The sequence below is a fragment of the Suillus discolor genome (assembly GCF_016758755.1).
Source record: "Suillus discolor strain FC423 chromosome Unknown F5147scaffold_136, whole genome shotgun sequence".
Taxonomy (NCBI): Eukaryota; Fungi; Basidiomycota; class Agaricomycetes; order Boletales; family Suillaceae; genus Suillus; species Suillus discolor.
Genome location: NW_024541383.1, coordinates 1 through 17,757, shown reverse-complemented (window position 1 = coordinate 17,757; position 17,757 = coordinate 1). Strand labels below are relative to the sequence as shown.

At 47.1% G+C, this 17,757-nt stretch overlaps 6 protein-coding genes across 6 annotated transcripts; 2 read left to right on the top strand and 4 right to left on the bottom strand.

Annotated features, from left to right (window-relative positions):
- Positions 1-217: 217 nt before the first annotated feature.
- Positions 218-2,141, bottom strand: F5147DRAFT_781417 (MFS general substrate transporter; the record flags this gene model as incomplete). The annotated part of the gene is made up of 10 exons (XM_041442637.1): positions 218-269; positions 319-432; positions 486-546; positions 603-790; positions 846-1,059; positions 1,114-1,330; positions 1,390-1,416; positions 1,468-1,687; positions 1,738-1,818; positions 1,867-2,141. 10 exons carry the CDS (start codon positions 2,139-2,141, stop codon positions 218-220), a joined length of 1,449 nt encoding a protein of 482 aa, XP_041285094.1.
- A 1,954-nt stretch (positions 2,142-4,095) lies between these two features.
- Positions 4,096-6,300, bottom strand: F5147DRAFT_781416 (cytochrome P450; the record flags this gene model as incomplete). Its single annotated transcript, XM_041442636.1, has 13 exons — positions 4,096-4,183; positions 4,242-4,374; positions 4,428-4,564; positions 4,611-4,635; positions 4,692-4,748; positions 4,799-4,988; positions 5,037-5,050; positions 5,109-5,238; positions 5,291-5,406; positions 5,468-5,619; positions 5,672-5,860; positions 5,910-6,039; positions 6,090-6,300. 13 exons carry the CDS (start codon positions 6,298-6,300, stop codon positions 4,096-4,098), a joined length of 1,572 nt encoding a protein of 523 aa, XP_041285093.1.
- Positions 6,301-7,390: 1,090 nt separating this feature from the next.
- On the bottom strand, positions 7,391-9,868 carry F5147DRAFT_841488 (cytochrome P450). The gene is made up of 13 exons (XM_041444385.1): positions 9,572-9,868; positions 9,389-9,518; positions 9,151-9,339; positions 8,951-9,102; positions 8,773-8,888; positions 8,589-8,718; positions 8,518-8,531; positions 8,280-8,469; positions 8,176-8,232; positions 8,092-8,116; positions 7,908-8,044; positions 7,722-7,854; positions 7,391-7,664 (listed from the first exon to the last, which is right to left on the bottom strand). The coding sequence occupies exons 1-13, from the start codon at positions 9,780-9,782 to the stop codon at positions 7,580-7,582; spliced, it is 1,569 nt and encodes a 522-aa protein (XP_041285092.1). The 5' UTR covers positions 9,783-9,868; the 3' UTR covers positions 7,391-7,579.
- A 932-nt stretch (positions 9,869-10,800) lies between these two features.
- F5147DRAFT_781414 (uncharacterized protein) lies at positions 10,801-11,366 on the bottom strand (the record flags this gene model as incomplete). The annotated part of the gene is made up of 3 exons (XM_041442635.1): positions 10,801-10,844; positions 10,894-11,146; positions 11,202-11,366. The coding sequence occupies 3 exons, from the start codon at positions 11,364-11,366 to the stop codon at positions 10,801-10,803; spliced, it is 462 nt and encodes a 153-aa protein (XP_041285091.1).
- An 83-nt stretch (positions 11,367-11,449) lies between these two features.
- On the top strand, positions 11,450-15,298 carry F5147DRAFT_748558 (uncharacterized protein; the record flags this gene model as incomplete). Its single annotated transcript, XM_041440083.1, has 11 exons — positions 11,450-11,577; positions 12,463-12,628; positions 12,683-12,973; positions 13,026-13,109; positions 13,167-13,347; positions 13,498-13,712; positions 13,733-14,044; positions 14,077-14,575; positions 14,597-14,881; positions 14,934-15,077; positions 15,105-15,298. 11 exons carry the CDS (start codon positions 11,450-11,452, stop codon positions 15,296-15,298), a joined length of 2,499 nt encoding a protein of 832 aa, XP_041285090.1.
- Positions 15,299-15,466: 168 nt separating this feature from the next.
- F5147DRAFT_781412 (uncharacterized protein) lies at positions 15,467-16,729 on the top strand (the record flags this gene model as incomplete). The annotated part of the gene is made up of 2 exons (XM_041442634.1): positions 15,467-16,126; positions 16,181-16,729. 2 exons carry the CDS (start codon positions 15,467-15,469, stop codon positions 16,727-16,729), a joined length of 1,209 nt encoding a protein of 402 aa, XP_041285089.1.
- Positions 16,730-17,757: the final 1,028 nt, after the last annotated feature.

Genomic DNA, 17,757 nt, shown 5'->3' with positions numbered 1-17,757 from the left:
AAACCCAGATGTGACCAGTATGCAAAGACATTGTCCAGTGTCCACTACTGGCAGTGCCTGAGAATTGGTTTGTCCCATCAATACGTACAACGTAAGTATGATTCCTCCTGATAGCGAGACAGCTACAGACACTTGAAGATACAAAAACAACAAAATTCACATTACAGGTTCGTGTGTCATAAATACACCCTCTCTTGTTGCACGAACACATGCCGCTTTACCTCCTCTCAGAGACTTCAGGAAGTCTCTCGACGTTTGGGCGGGCCAATCTGGGGATACCATAAGTACGTAAGGTAGCAAAGCAACAAATTAACTCACAGAGCCTCATCGTCCATCTCCGTGTAATCTTTTACGCGAACGTAGACCAAGGGGAGGGCACATATCATGCCGGCAGCCGCTAAGACCCAAGTTGAAATGAAAATGTCCATATACCTATGAAGGAAAAATCCAATGTCTACAACCTTCCTGAAAACAACAAAGCTTACGGTTTTTGCACAGCATCGAGGCGCCAGACAACAGCGGATCCAGCAGACTGGAAGCACTTGTCTTGGGAAAATTAGAACTGCTGGCTGTTGCGTGACTTCAATGTGAAATAAACTTACAAAAGCCGGTGAACACAGCGAGCTTTGCGGGGTCATTGGACATAGCGCCCATCAGCCAGTAGGCAGTTGTCTGCCACATAGAGTCGAGGAGACCATAGAAAATCATGAGCCATACATGTGCAGGGTAACCTGGATCGTGGATATCCATCTTGACGGCTGTAGGAGGGTCGGATGCGCGAGTATAAGTCCTGTGGAGTTAAGGGTCATGTTTGGACAAAAAGCGGGCCGTGACTTACGACTTACAATTGGTAATAGTATGACCATAGATGAACGGCAAAAACGAGGACCACTACAATCGACCAGCCCATGAATGCACGAACACGTCTACGGAACCGCCTCAAATCCAGAACAAAGTGACCAATGAAGAATGAGCCAAAGATCTGAGCGGTCCAATAAACCAAGTTATTCAGGCTGCGAGTGCGAATGTTGAACAGGGCGCCATTATAATCATTGAATTCTGAAAAATATGTCAACTTCCTGCAGTGTCATTTCCCTGTGATGTTTGACTCACGCCAGGTGTAGAAGTAGTTACTGGCAAAGAACATAGGAAACAAGAGGACAATCCAAGGGTCTGTTATCAGTGCCACAAATAAACTGACAAACTCAGTTTTCCAAGAAGGGTAACGGATGGGCGCGACTCTGGTTCCATCAGTGCGTATCATCTTGTATGGGTCTGCAAGGAAGAGGGGCAAGACAACGCCAGTAAGCGAGAGGACCAGAAATACGATCTTCAGCAATATGATCAAAACAACCATAAGATTTTCACCACGATAACAAAAGAGCTCACATAGGTTCCATTCCCAAGTTTGTTCGCCTGGTTTATGTGGTTGAACATCGTACAGCTTATATAGCAAGGATAATTTACCGTGGAGTTATAATTCGACCCGAAGGCCACCGAGGAGCCGACGACACTTCCTAGGTTAAAGATAGCCCAGAAGTAACTAATGAACGTCCCCTTCTGAGCCTCAGTCGGGTATGCCATCATCAAGGATCCTTCCGCCGTCCATATCAAGGCCGCACAGGCGCCTAAGATGGCTCCAGAGACGACAATAAAGTCACCTGCACCGGGATGTATATTCGTTGCACTATTGGATCTTGTGTGAGGACTGAAGACAAAGGTCGAAGAAAAACGTACAGGTATGACGCAATGTACAGGGAATACCCCCACGTGCCGAGCAATAGGCAGAGTCTAGGTCCAAGCACGTTGTGCACAGAACTGGACAAATCAGATAATCGCAAATACCGAGCACTGCGCACGACTGACCCAGAAAAAAAAGCGAAGAATGCAAAGGTAGCATAGAGAGCAGAATTCGCGTTTGCGCTGGTAGTCGCATCCAATTGACCAGCAGCGCCAAGACCATTGACGGCGTTAAACATTCCTGGGCACATAAAGCACACGAAGCCTACCAAGCAGACTTGTGTGGCTGGGTGGTAGTAGAGACCTCTCCATCCTCTTGGACGCTCGTAGATCTCGGCTTGTTCAATTGATGAGGTTTCAGATCCACTCCCATGGACCTTTTCTTCTCCAGTGGCCGACATAGCAGAAGGAAGGAGGCGAGACGCGCGGCGTGTGATTACGAGCAACCGTGTTTTTAATTATATGGGCGTAATGCCAATCGAGGCGCACAGGAGTTCCGAGTCTATGTAACTATGTTCTGCGGGAATACGGAGGCTCGACGACCTAACTTGATTGTGCCGTTATGAAGTTGAGTTAGGGATGCATTATGGCTCAGATACGACAGGTGACCTACTTCAGTTAGTATCGACTGGAGGTCTTCGCCGGTCTCCGCTTGATTCAGGAAGTCGATAAGAGAAGTGTCTGATGAACTTGAATATGCCCTTGGGAAGATGCCACATCAACCCGAGTCCGAATAGAGGAATTTAGGTTATGGGTGTTATCGATACTACCAGTACGTTATCTGCAAACTTAGAACTTAGTAACGTCGAGCGCTTCGACGATAATATGTCGCAGGAGGGAAATTACCATGTTGTGTACCCAATCATGCAATCTCCCGGGCACCCGCAGGCAATATATTGCAGACTCCGTTGCCATCGCCCACCACTGCGTTCCAGGTTTGAAGTTGAAATACCCAGAAATGAAGGGCAACCAGAGTTTGAGCTGTTGGAACAAGCAGAGCCATGTATAGCCTCGAGCCTCGAGGACACGTTCGATTTGGAAGATCAATGGCATCGGAGATTGGATAATGTTCGTTTGCGGAAAGAGCCTGGAAAGATCCGGCCGGCGAACCAAGCGAAACTGGGCCTGGCTCAGACTTGCTCGCATCCACTAAAATTTCCAATGTGTTCTCAGACTCGTAGGGGTCTCCTCGCTGAGCATGAGATCAAGGGCGATATGCGTCGTGCCGCATCGATGAATCGCGATATTTCTCCAATGGCCCGGGTGCCCTGTTCGATTTTTTCTTTCACCTAACTTCACTCTTCTTCAGTGCGTCTAAACTTCCTAGTCGTTCCTATGGCATCAAGCTCTGAAGATCGCATCAGATTCAATCCATCCGAATGATCATTATCCCACACACAAAATCCGGACTCGATATATATACCCTGACCATGTTCTTCTCGACGTTGGAATACTGTCTGTGCAGATACCCTCCATACAGCGAATTCTTGAGCTTGAGTTTTCATCTCCATCCGATGGTAACTTTCAACCTTCAAGCTTGCAAGTTAGGACTGCGTGGGCTTCTTTTGACATACCGATCCATAATACGGCCGGTGTGTGACTGCATGATGCTAGTCTCTGTGGCCTTTCATCAAAGTTCGTTTCTTTGTATTCAAGTTTAATGAGCGCTGTCACTGCGTAGTGCCTGATTACTAGGCTTACTATGGTCGAAGCTCGATCGCCAAAGTTGCGGTCAGGGTGCTCCGCTGTCAGGGCATGCTGGATGCATTTCATTCCTATAGTCACCTGGATCATGCAAATGCACTTCGGTTCAGGTTTCCGACGTATAGCTGTGTCTTTGACAAGATTTCTGAGCAGTTACCAATGACTTGGTCCTTATTGGACTTAGTTTCATTCACCATGCCTGAGTTACATCTACATCAAATGATTATCAAGTGGCGGCGATCAAACATCAACCGCGTCAGTAGGGGAGGAATCGTCCCTGAAGTGATGGGCCTAGCCCAAGCAGGACATTAGTCTATCTCCCATTTTCAGAAGTACTTACGAACGAGGCGCTGTTGTTACACGAGATATGTACCTGAGGATGATATGGTTGTTGCTGGCAGTCATTCAATTGGGCACGTCGTAGGCATGAAATATGAAATGCAGATAGTAACGCAGTGCAGCATATTCTGCCACACGGTCACCGAAACGTCGCAGGACCCTCGACACAGCAACTAGACATGCAGGGTGACTGAAGTCTATTTCTGTTCATCGCAACTGCTAACCTGTTATACACTAGAAATACATACTTGATCGATCACTCCTCTAGTGTTCCAATCGGACCACCGATGGAGAAAACTGTCCTCCATTCTTTCAAAACTCAGCAGATCGCCAACCCTGCACGAGGTCTGAATGAATATGAGATCGTGCCGAGATATTGCAAGGAAAGATTGCAGGACAGCTGAACCAACAAACTATCAGTAACGATACGATAGAATGACACGAGTGAGGTCAAGTACCGACACACTCCTGGGATGAAAATGGGAATAAAACTGATCACTTTTCCCTGGTCATCTTTGGCAGAAGATATATCCAATGTGGCCAACATAGTCACAATGGCAGACCACACAGAAGCAATAGCGGTATACCGCCCTGAAGTCTATCTGTCAGAGAATCTTTGATAAGATTAAAATAACTTGACGAACCTGGACATATACGCCGACCAAAGCCGAAGACGTATTGTGCGGGGTCATCAGCTGTCAATGCACCATTAATGTCGATGAACCTCTCTGGTATAAAATGAGATGCGTTTGGGTACCGCTTTTCATCTCGTGTAATGCCCCTACAATCAAGTCAGTGATACGAAAGCTGGGAGCAACATAGCAGACCATGTGTTGTATGTGATGATTGTGCCTGTTGTATGATATTATAAATGATCAATGTGTTGATCCGGGACAAAAACAACGCACCTTTTGGGATGAAATAGCCATTGTATACGTCATCATCCAAGGCAGTATGTGGTATACCTATGAGATCATCTTCAACACAGGTAAGATCACTTGGCGGAGAAGAATACCAAGTGGTACAACAGGATGCCATCGGAAAGTCTCTCGCACAACTGCATCGATGTAGGGTAGTGATGCTCTGTCTTCGAACGTTGGCAGCCGATTTCTTCCAACCACTGAGTCGATTTCCGCTTGTGCGCGTCTCTGAACGTCTGGATATAATACCATCGCCAACATAAAAACCATCAAAAGTGCTGAAGTCTGTAACGAGGATAAGGGGCGGACAACGTGATAGAGTTACTCACTTACCGTCTCATATGCAGCTGTGTGATATTGGTGTATGTTGAGAGGACAATGTTACTTGTAAAAAAGCTTACTTACCCGCAAGACCGGTAGCAGCTGCTTTCTTCAGGGCATTCTCAAATACAGGTTTGAATACCTCCTCTTGCGTTTCCATCCGTCGCAAATTTTCTGCAACCATTGAAGATTGAGCGAGGAACGAACTGTCGGCCTTTGTGAAGGTCGAATCAATGTCTGGAACCAAGAGAAAAACCAATACCCACCATGTGCCGTTGCGCATATCGAAACGGCACGTCGACCATTTTATTGACGCGCTCTGTCGAATTTAGAGCACTACGCTTGATCGAGGATCCCCAGCACCAGTCAGGTAACTTGAGTACTACATTCCACGAAGGTGCCTGTCATGTTAACGCTTTCTCATCCAAGTGAGTTGAGCTCACAGAAGGGGAAAGTTTTAAGCATCAACGCTGTCTCCGGGGTCAACAGGGCCGAGCTCAGATTCAGTGCCTCTACCACAATCTTCACCAGAGGATCATTACGAGCTCCTATATCGTAGCCATATGTAGCTGACATCACAACAGACAACGAGAATCTGTGAACAAGTAAATAATCGTTCAATTCGTGAAAAGAATTCATCTGCTGACGTTGCGAAGTGGTCATGATAATGTTGAGGGTCATCGACTAGGTTGACGACCATCTCACGAGCCCGCCTGATCTGCATTGGGCGAAATTTCACTGCAGACTCGGAACGGAACGTTTGGTGGAACAGTCGTCGGCAGAGACGCCATTCATCGCCATAACCCATGAATGCAAAGCTTAACGACCAGCCATACCTGCAAGAACCTCGGACTAGTTGAATAGCATAACATTGGAAGAACGCACGGCTCAATTGTGGCTAGGTATGGTCGATCGGAGTAAATCCGTGAACGCTTGTCCAATAAGGCTCCTGCAATGCGCTCAGAATCGACCACGACGATGTTCTGGTCTAGAATTCGCACGAAGACCAAATCCCCTGATATAACGACATGCAGCACATATACCCTATACAATCTGTTCACGTACCATACGCAGCACTCCATTCAGTGTAAGTTAACCAAGGCTCCCGAGTATCAACAGATAAGACGTTCCCTACCAACGGGAGCGGCGCTGGGCCAGGAGGAAGAGGAAGCTTATTCTGTCGCTTCTTGATGAGCCGCTCAAGTGCCGTGACGGCGAAAAAGGAAAGAGAGATGCCGGCGAGGATAGCAAGGCGACCATCGACTGCAGGGGCCATGATTGACCAGTGGGTTAGCAAACTGTATATAATGCAACCGTCCTTGTGACCACGGGGAATTAGTAAAGCGTCGTCGATTATGCAGCTCAGCGATGCATCTTCTTGCTATATATACGCCGGGCGGCAGGGGCAGCTGATGATCTGGCCGGATGGGGTAAGGAAGGATATGATCAGAGGAAAATACATACACATTGACAAGATATGAAATTTTGAAAGGGCGTAAGATCAAGTAAGCGGCATACACATTGGAGCGTCGCGCTTGGCCATCTTTGCATTCCAGATTTTTACTGCATCCTCATGGTTTGTGCCCATCGCAAATTTTGTGTTATTGGGTAAATAGATCACCACCCACACGAACGTCTCCACCGCTGTCTCCGCTCTTTACATCCCACATTCCGGAGTGAGTCGTATTATGCACCATCCCCCAGTCAGGTGCATAACATTTTGCACTAGATCGACTCTTGCTCCTTGCTGGTCAGAGAAGACATGGTTGGCATTTGATGGCTATAGTAAATCTTGATTATGTATGCGAGCAAAGTCCTTGAATGAGAGGGTTTGTGTGGCAGCTAGTGAGTCTACGGGCCTATCTTTTGAGATAGTCACAAGAACTTGCAGGTGACATGTCTTGTCGCTATCGAAAAAGCCTGGCAGTTCTCGGCGGTGATCCTTGGGCCTGGCTCGACATTGTAGGTTCACTTTAAGATGTCGATTTTATAACGGTTAAAAAGACAAAGAAGCTTGTCACATACAGAAAGTCTGAGAGTCAGTCTGGGAACTAGATAGTTCGGGGATCACGTGTTCCCACTGTTCCAGTGTAACTGACTATTTTTGAGGCGCCGGGTGTCTGTCTGACGTTAACATTTCAATTTGGGGTGCCCACTTCCAACCCACTTCATCCTTAACGAAGCCAGTGATCGAGTTGCAGGTTGTTGGAATGCCCTTGCACATCCCTCGATGAAAATAGTCTATATACTGAAGCTTACAGAGGTAGCAAAATTGTCTGAGGATCCAGTTGGCAGTTAGATGATATTCTCAAGTAGTGACGTACCTCCATACTTGTCCGATGATAGAATTCATTGCTTGTAAGCAATTGGAGAAAAATTGAGTGCTGTAGACGAAAATTATGAACTAACAGGTAGTCACAAAGTCACTGTAGGGGATAGTATGATACATTTCCGTTTATTGCAACTGCTAACCTGGTACACATATTTGATTGACCACTCCTCTAGTGCCCCCCTAATCAGACTACGGATGGCGCAAACTGTCATCGTCCCATATTTCAAAACCCGGTTCGCCAACTGTTCACAAGGTCTGAATGAATGTGAGACCGTGCCAAAATACTGCAAGGGAAGACCGCAGGATGGCTGAAGCAATGAAACTGTTAGTGACGAGAGAAAGAATGATATGAAGAAGTCAAGTACCGAGCCACTCCCGTGATAAACGTGGGAGTAAAGCTGACCACTTTGCCCTGGTCATCTTTGGCAGAAGATATATCCAATGTGGCCAACATAGTCACAACGGCAGACCACGCAGAGGCATCAGCAGTATACCGCCCTGATTAAAGTCTGTCTGTCAGCGAATCTTTTATAGGATTAAAATGATTTGACCTGGACATATACGCCGGCCAAAGCCAAAAACGTATTGTGTGGGGTCATCAGCTACCAACACGCCATCACTATCGATGAACCTCTCTGGTATAAAACGAGATGCGTCAGAATAACGCTTTTCATCCCGCGTAATGCCCCTACAATCAAGTCAGTGTCACGGAAGCTGGGAGTAACATATCAATACCATGTGTTGTACGTGACGATTGTGCCTGATGTACAGTATTACAAATGATCATTGTATGGATCGGACAAAAACAGTGCTGCGGACCTTTCGGAATGAAATAACCATTGTATACGTCATCACTTGAGGTAGCATGTGGTACGCCTATGAGATCTTCAGTGCAGGCCAAATCATTTGACAAATAAGAATACCAAGGGGTGCAACAGGCTGCCATCGGAAAGTCTCCCGTACAACCGCCTCGATGTAGGGTAGTGATGCTCTGTCCTCGAATGTTGGCAGTCGCTCTCTTCCAACTACTGAGTCGATTTCCGCCTGTGCACGTTTCTGAACGTCTGGATATAATACCATGGCCAACAGAAAAATCATCAAAAATGCTGAAGTCTGTAACGAGGATAAGGAGCGGACAACGTGATGGAGTTACTCACTTACCGTCTCATATGAAGCTGTGTGATATCAGTTTATGTCGAGAGTACAACATTGCTTGTGAAAAGCTTACGTACCCATAATAGCAGTTGTAGCTGCTTTCTTCAAAGCATCCTCGAATTCAGGTTTGGGTGCAACCTCTTGTGTCTCCATCCGTCGCAAATTTTCTGCGACCATCGAAGATCGAGCAAGGAAAGAGCTGTCAGCCTTTGCAAAATATCAAATCAATTTCTGGAACTAAGAGAAAAAACAAATACTCACCATGTGCTGTTGCACATGTCGAAATGGCACGTCGGCCATTTCATTCATGTTCTTGGTCGAAACTCGAGCACTACGTTTGATCGAGGATCCCCAGCACCAGTCAGGTAACTTGAGTACTACATCCCACAAAAGTGCATGTCATGTTAGCGCTTTCTCATTTCAGGTGAGTTGAGCTCACAGAAGGGAAAGGTCTTGAGCATCAATGCTCTCTCCGGGGTCAACACAGCCGAGCCCGGAATTAGTGCCCTTACGACAATCTGCACCAGAGGATCATCACGAGCACCGATATCATAGTCATATACAGCTGACATCACAACAGATAACGAGAATCTGTGAACAGGTAAATAATCGTTCAATTTTTAAAAATCATTTGCTGACGTTGCAAAGTGGTCATAATGATGTTGAGGGTCGTCGACTAGGTTGACGACCATCTCACGAGCCCGCTTGATCTGCATTGGCCGAAATTTGACGGCAGACTCGGGACGGAAAGTTTGGTGGAAGAGTCGCCGGCAGAGACGCCATTCATCACGATAACCTAAGAATGCAAAGTTGATTGACAGGCCATATCTGCAAGAACCTCAGTCTGAGTGGATAGAAGGATAGTGAAAGAACGTACGGCTCGAGTGTGGCTAGGTATGGTCGATCGGAGTAGATCCGAGAACGCTTGTCCAATAAGGCTTCTGCAATGTGCTGAGAATTGACCACGACCATTTCCTCATCTAGGCTTCGCACGAAGACCAAGTCCCCTGATATAATGATTCGTCACACATATTATGCCATATCCTATCTGTTCACGTACCATACGCAGCACCCCATTCGGTATAAGTCAGCCAAGGCTCCTGAGCGTTAACGGATAAGACGTTCCCTAACAGTGGGAGCGGCACTGGGCCAGGAGGAAGAGGAAGCTTATTCTGTCGCTTCTTGATGAGCCGCCCAAGTGCCTTGACGGCAACAAAGGAAAGAGAAATGCCAGCAAGGATAGCAAGGCGACCATCAACTGCAGGCGCCATGATTGGAGCAGTGGGTTAACAAACCGCATATGATGCAATCGGCTTTATAACCACGGGGAAGTAGGAAATCGCCGTTGATTATGCAATTCGGCCCATCGCCATATATACATTGCTTTTTGACTCCTCCTTACCGGTCGGTGAAGTCATGGTAGGTGTTCGATGACTACAGCAGATGTTGACTATGTACGCGAGCGAAGGCCAGAAAAATAGTTGGATGAGATGGTTTATCTGCAGGAATTGCTGGTGAGTTTTAGACTACAGGTCTAGTATCTTCTGAAACAGTCACAAGAACTGGTTAAAAATGGAATCTTCTTGTCGCCATTGAAACATTGCTGGCGGTAATCGGTAGCGATCCTTAAGCTTGAGCGCTCAAGCTCGGCTCGACTGTGTAGCGTCCCTTAAGTTAGCATTTTAAAACGGTCAAGAAGGATCAAGAAACGTTACATACAGTCGACTCCCTCCTAACGCATACCAGGTATAACCCATACTCCCTCATAGGACATACATTTTTGGATTTCCCAAGTTGGTTTGCGGGGATTTTGTGAGCATAACCCATAGGTATTTTTGGCAATCACATCAGTAAACTACAAATTTCCCCACAGACATCGACATTTTTTACAGTTTCCCACAGTAACCCACAGAGGGACAGCGCTCACAGCACGTTTCTGCGGGGCATCAAATTTTTTCAACAGTAACCTACAGTAACCCACAGCGGGACAGCACTCACAGCACATTTCTCGCGGACATCAATTTTTTCTCAACAGTAACCCACAGAGAGACAGAGCTCACAGGATGTACAGCCTCACAGTGTTTTTCAGTAAAATAGCTACCTCGAGCGCTAGTAGTAGCAGTACCTGAAAGTACTTAGAATTAAAATTTAAAGTCACACAATTTGAAGAAGTCAAGCGTCGAGATGAAACAAAATTTTATGTTCATATTTACTATACTACTATACTACTAGGTACCAGTACCACTAAATACAAACTATTTGACACAATTTGAAAGAAGGGATGAGGCATCAGTCCAACTGGATGGTTAGCTGATGGCAGGATGTGAATGAGTCTACGATGAGGTTAGTTGGTAGTGGTGTATACATAATAAGAGTACTTACCAAGAGAACCGTGTGCTGGCTGATGAGAAAGACCGTGTTTTTTGAATGTGACACGCATATGGCCTAGTCCTACATCGGCCTTGTCAAGCTTCCGCTTGGAAATGACAGACTTGTATTTCGAAAGACTGGTCATGACCTCGTGCTCTCGCACAATGCAATCGGCAAGTTTTTTCTCCGCATTAAATATATCGCGTCGGGCCCTTGCGAGGTCCATGATAAGGTTGGCTTCACAGTCATCAACATCATTGATGGTCTGTACGCACATTAACGAGCAGTGCCTTAGTAAGAGTCAGATATCAGTCACTTACCATTGACCCAATAGCATTGACCACGTCGTACAAGTCAGCGATGCCACTACTGGGAGGCTCACTCAAAGTTCGGCTCGCTTGCCACTTATTGGAGTTTTGTGGGCGCATATTTGACAATGATGGTACACCGCTAGAAATATTTAGGTGGATTGGTACATCGGACATGGGTGTTTTGAGAATATGGCTTATTGATTCCGCAAATTACTTACAGCTTACTTCCGAGCCTCAGAATCTCATGCATCGATCGTATGGCATTCCAGTGTCCTTCGTGCGGCAAAGGTGGTTTCAAGGATGATGTAGCTGTTGCTCGTCACATGAGCCAACCTCGCTCTGGCTGCAGTACATGGCTGCAGGATTTGATATGCTCGCGCTCCGAGTCTGATATGGACGATGAACCTGTGAGTACTAATACTATGTGTTACGACAAACGGTCGTGTGTGACTAGGATAATCTAACAGCAACAACCACGACAGTGGTACCAAGTGCTGAGAGTCGTCGGCCTTTACAGACAAGCAAAGGTTGTGTACTCGAACGTAGCTCGTGGTGGTTAACGAGGGGTTACGCTGAGATGATAGCGGTTTTACAGACAGTGAGAGGCGTCACTGAAGGTACAAGTCGATGTCGAGCAGGTAGCTTTAGTGGGACAAGGAGTTCAAGGGTAAACCTAGTAAGATTAAAGTAAGGAACATCTACTGTTAATCTTCGACCTTATATAAGGCTACTCTTCGTATCTAGACTCAGCCTAAAGCTGGGTTCTAATCTGCTTATCTACATGAGTCAGAGATAGCGTCCATGAGGCGGGCTTCTATCGTAGATAGGATCCATGAGGTATCCTTCTATCAGTACATGAGGCAACACGAGGCTTGCCTTCTATCTTGATAACATAAATAGGTCTTCTAGACCTATGTCGTCATGTGTCGTCACGTGCGGTCCAGACCGCTTATCTAAGCCGGCAGTTGCCACTTATCGTCTATCATCATCTGTCGTCATCTATTGTTATAGAGCTGGTGAGACTCCGGTATCGTCTACAGCCATGCGGTGGCAGAGGGCTGTCTGCTGGCAGGGGACTCATGCCATGTTACTGTAACACTATGGACGACGGACCACATACTATTCCCGACATCGAGACTGGTGGTTTTGGAGATTGGGATGAGATGTTTGGAGGGAGTAGTAGTGAGCGCCAGGCTTACGAAGAGAGGACACCAACTCGTAACTCAGAAGTTATCAACTCGTATCCTGACTGTGCTCGATCATACGGCAGGGGCTACACGTTCCTTGACTTATTCAATTCAGATGAGAACAGCAAACACCGTGCAACAAATCCATATTATCCATTCAGTGGCCAGAAAGACTGGGAAGTTGGGTCATGGCTACTTCACTCTGGATTAAGCATGGGGAAGATAGACAGTTTTCTTTCGCTCGACATGGTGAGTAATAAATTCTTTTTGATAATATACAATTTTTGAAGGTGTCTTCTTTAGATAAAGACCCTTCCGTTGTCGTTCCATTCGGCCAAGGAACTGCGCGGCAGAGCGGAAATGTTGCCTAGTGGCCCATGCTGGATGTCTCAAGTAGTACCTACAGCACATCCCACGAAATCGCCCATTGTCTTGTATTGGCGTGATCCCTTAGATTGTATTTCGGGCCTTCTCAACCACCCTGCCTTTCACGACCATCTAGACTTTACGCCTCGCAGGGTGTATAGCACTGCGCAGCGGCTGTGTCACGTGTATTCAGAGTGGATGACTAGTGATGATGCGTGGAATATGCAGGTACGTATAGTTTCATCTGTGCGAGTTGTCGTACTTATCGATTTTCGGACAGTCAGCCCTACCAAGAGGTGCAACACTCCTGGGGACCATCTTATCGTCTGACAAGACGAATATATCAACCATGACAGACGACAGAGTTGCACACCCCCTTCTTATTAGTCTTGCCAACATAGGCATGTCCACGTGACTCAAGTCATCTTCGAATGCCTTTGTGCTTACCGCTCTACTTCCCGTCCCAAAATTCATCCACAGGAAAAAACGCATGCGAGGCGTACTTGAGGATCGCCTCATTCATGAATGCTTAGATATTGTTCTCCGTCCACTCAAGCTGGCTGCTCACGAAGGAGTCATGCTATCGGACCCTGTTGGACACAGTCACTACTGTTTTACACCACTTGCAAACTACATTGTCGATACCCTGGAGGCCATGATGCTGGCTGCTGTTGGCGGGAAAACCTCCCCAGTCACTATGGCCATGTACAAACAGTTTGGAGACCCCTTCCGTCATGAGCCTCGCACACGAGCAACTACACTCTCCCAGCTGGACATTGCACGGAGTAAAGCTGATCCCAACGACATCGAGGCATTTTTTCGCGAAGCACAGAAGTTTCGTTTGAATGGCGTGAATGCACCATTCTGGATGGATTGGGTCCTCAGTGATCCATCACATTTTCTCACTCCCGAATTTCTTCACCTCATTCATCGTGAGTTCTACGATCACGACGCAAGTGGCTTATTTGTGCAGTAGGTGATACAGAGATTGACTTTCGGTTCTCTGTGTTGCAGGCTGTCACTGGGTTCCGTCATTTTCATGGCGGGATTTCAAAGCTCAAACAGGTTACAGGACGTACTCAACATGACATTCAACGCTCGATCATTGCAGTCAGTGCGGATGCAATACCTAGCGCAGTGATGACTGCTGTACGAGCTCTGATGGACTTTCGATATCTCATACAGTCACCCGTAATTGACGACATCCTACTCGCCCGAATTTCCACTGCACTTGATCATTTTCACGCTAACAAAGATGCTATTATAGAGGGTGGATTTCGTCGTGGTCAGCGTGGCAGAGTTATTGAGAACTGGTACATACCAAACTTGAGCTCATGCAGTCCATAGTTCCAAGCATAAGGAACATTAGAGTTTCTCTGCAATGGACAGCTGACACCACGGAGCATGCCCACATAACGGAAATCAAAAGTCCTGCTCACTTGAGCAATAATAATAATTATGATCCCCAGATATGTCGCCATCTTGACCGTGCTGATAAATGCCGCCACTTTGACCTCGCTATGAGTCTGCTCGACAATGTCCCAGACTCGGGGCAGCAGGATCCAGATGATGATGAGAAGGATGAGAATGTCGATTTCGACGTGGACGACGATTGCAATATCCCAGCAGATCTTCTTACGACAATGAAATACCCTGGACATTCGCGTCCAATCACCAATTACTTTGGAATTGCCAAGGTCCTCCAGCACAGGGAAGTGGGGACAGTCCCTGTGCCACTGCGCTCATTCGTTGTCAAACACACAGCATTTCACCTCACCTACGACCCTTCTATTAGAAATATATCTGTTGACGATGCTGCCATTAAGTTTGGTCTTCCTGACTTATGACCAGCTATTGCTGACTTTCTTCGTCGTGAGGCTACTCACGGGAGGGATCACATACATACTATTGGGGGGGCTAGAAGAGCTGGACCTACTGCTTCACTTCCCTTCGACAAACTTCAAGTCTGGTTTAAACTTTGGGTGCAGGACACCAATTTCCACCATGCTAGCATCATACGGCCTGCACAGACCCTCAACTGTGCACCTCCTTCTGATCCCTGGACATGTGGCCAGTATGACACAGTCATTATTAACAACGAGGCGGGGTACTTATGGCCAGAAGATGGTCTTCGTGGTACGTTATGATCTTATGTCACGCTGAATGTTCACTTATTGTCAAGTCGCAGGTCATACGATTGGCCAAATCAGGCTTATCATGCGTGCTATTGGAAAAAGTGGCACGAATTGGTCATGGAAGGACCACTTTCTGGTTTACGTGCATCACTTTGACATTGTTTCTCAAAGCTCCGGTGCTGATGATCGTGAGCCAAGTACGCAGCTCCACTTGCTCAAATGAGTGAAGCGTTCGAATGGCACTTGGGTGGGCGATGTCATACCTGTGACACAGCTCAGAGCACCTGTCAACCTTGTCCCTTGCTTCAGTGCAAGTGCGGACAACCGTCTCACCCCATATAATAGCATGGAACATGCTTCTCAGTTTTGGCTCAACAGGTATTGGGATAAGAATGTATATTTTCCCCTTTCCATGTAGCTTTTGGTGTAGCTTCCATACTATGCAACGTTCGTGATGGTCGAGTGGTCTAGCCTATGCCAGTAGTTATACTAGTCTGTTTTATTCTTAGATCACCGAACTGAGTACTTTTGATGGGCGCTAGCGATAAGCTCGTCGTTTGTCCCATTATTGTCCGTGTACGAAAAAATGGCATTCTTTTTCAGGACCATTGACAACGGAATTAAACTGTCATTGTTGTTGTCTATCCCCGATGTCACCGACGTCCATACTATGAACAAGATCACCTCTGACGAGCTCAATCGTCTGGTCACTCACGAGGGTTCACCAGAGGCCTCACAACTGCTGGGACACCTGCTCTCCAAAATATTTCAGTCTTTTACAGTTCCTCTTCCTGATGTATTCAGCCTTACAATCCCATTCGGAAAAATCCTTTATCACAACCAACGCATCAACGAGAAATTCAGCGGGACATCGCCCGATACTCTTGTGCCACTGTATGATACTGAAGCGAAGGCTTGGAACTGGGCTCTTCCAGTTGACCCTCCTAAAAATGCCAGTAGTAGTAGGAGTCATTCGGCTCAGGGCGCAGACTCGGAGGGTGAGTCAGAGGGCGAGTCAGAGGGCGATGATATGCAGGAAGCAACTCACAAAGAAATCTTTGCTGCGTTTCTCAATGCTCTGGCCGGCTGCTTAGCAGCGTCACAGCCCAAGCTAGTAGAAATGCGCTTTGCAACCAGCACATGGAGCGCAGCCAGTGCACAGAAGGCATTACCTGGCAGCGACATCAAGCGCAAGCCAGATCTTGTTCTATCTGACGATATATCGGCAAAGTGGGGGAACATCAGGGTATCAGCCGAACTCACTCACAGTTGATACCGGCCTGCGATGCGACTCGGGAAGGCTGCAGATACCCATGCCTATATTATGATGAGTGAACAGCCATGGAGGCGGTTTGCTCTCATATTATCATTCACAGACGAATATCGCCACCTTAGAGTCCTAATGTATGATCACTCTGGTGGTGCCGTGTCTCCTCACTTCAATATTTACAAACAACCGGACATATTTTCACACATCATCGCTGCTATCAATTTTGGGAGTCTAGAGTGCATTGGCTATGATCCGACAGTTTCATTCTCAAAGGTTGTTTCCCCACCCCGATCCAAAGATATCCACTGCTATCGTCCCATTAGAAACGCTCCTGCCCGACCAAGTATGATGGACTGTACTATTGCTGTATCCACTTCCTCCCTTCCATTTCCCGAGGATCCTGATGGAATGTCGTCCAGTGATGCCCTTGAATTAGTAGTCGCTGGTGACTCTGATGATTCCTCTAGTGACTCTGACTCGACGGAAGAAAGTCCGAGTGGTTCCGCTACACATTACTCAATGGATGAAGAGCATTTCCCAACCCCCTCCCTCCCAGTGCACCCCACTGCAACCCGTTGAAGGTTCAACGATACAGCGAGGCACAAACAATGCTCCTGACTGTATCTATAATTGTTGTAAGGTCGTGCGTTGCCTAGTCTGCTATACTTGAGACGACAAGTGCGTTCGACCCTAAAGGGGAAGCGAGTGCAACAAGGATCTAGAGGTATGCACTGAAAGCGCTACTGGTTGGCCAATGCGAAGCGCGGGAATGCGCGCGCGTGTATGCGGAAACAAGAGAGAGTAAGAGTGAGTTTGCTTAGGTGATGATATGATGTAAGACAAGAGAAGGGAGATGCGAGGTGTAAACAAATAGATTTCTACTATGTTCTGCTAGGTAAATAGTGGGTAGTAACCAGTAAGTCCTCTGTCGTTCTGGTGGGAGAGTAAGTTAGTAAGTAAGTATGTACTGCTGGCGCTTAAGTATGGCGCCTAAGCGCTGTCATGCGGAGCCGAAGCGCTACCGAGTAAGGTATGTAAAGATATATGTAAGTAAGGGTCCATGATAAAAATAAAGATGGAACAATATGCAAATGTGAGAAATGGAAATATACGCACTAGGGAACTTGGTGGACAGTGGATGGATGCTTCCGGATGGCTGGCGCTATAGGGCGCTACAGCGCGGGAAAGCGCGCGCGCATATACATCGTGAAGTGCGGGAAAGGTACGCGCGCATGGCGCGCGTTGCGCTGGGAAAGCTGCGCCTCATATAGAGATAGCTGCAGGTAGCACACAGAGTGATGCTACAAGTTCGTGCCATGTACTCCCCAGTGAAAACTGCCATATTGCACAATGAGAGGCATGAGTCTCTACATCTCCCAGGGACTTAAATTCTGAGTGTCCCCACTCAGCGCGTGTGTGGTGAGGATCTCGAGTGATAGTATGCGAGTACGATGCATGTACGATGCTTGGGTTGTTGGGCGATGAATGCGCACGCGTAGGAATGTATCACATGGTATGCACGAAGCGCGGGAATGCGCAGGTGCGCGCGAGGCGCGAAGGTGCGGGAAAGTGCGCGCGCATATGCGCTCGAGGCGTGGGAATGCAAT

Excerpts from the sequence above, each read along its gene's own strand:
- F5147DRAFT_841488 (XM_041444385.1), bottom strand. The coding sequence starts at position 9,782 with ATGGCGCCTGCAGTTGATGGTCGCCTTGCTATCCTTGCTGGCATTTCT. Across the intron at positions 8,233-8,279 it reads GCAGCCTGTTGCACCCCTTG|GCGTACCACATGCTACCTCA; the intron begins GTATTCTTATTT and ends AAGATCTCATAG. Across the intron at positions 7,855-7,907 it reads TGGCCGGCGTATATGTCCAG|GGCGGTATACTGCTGATGCC; the intron begins GTCAAATCATTT and ends GACTTTAATCAG.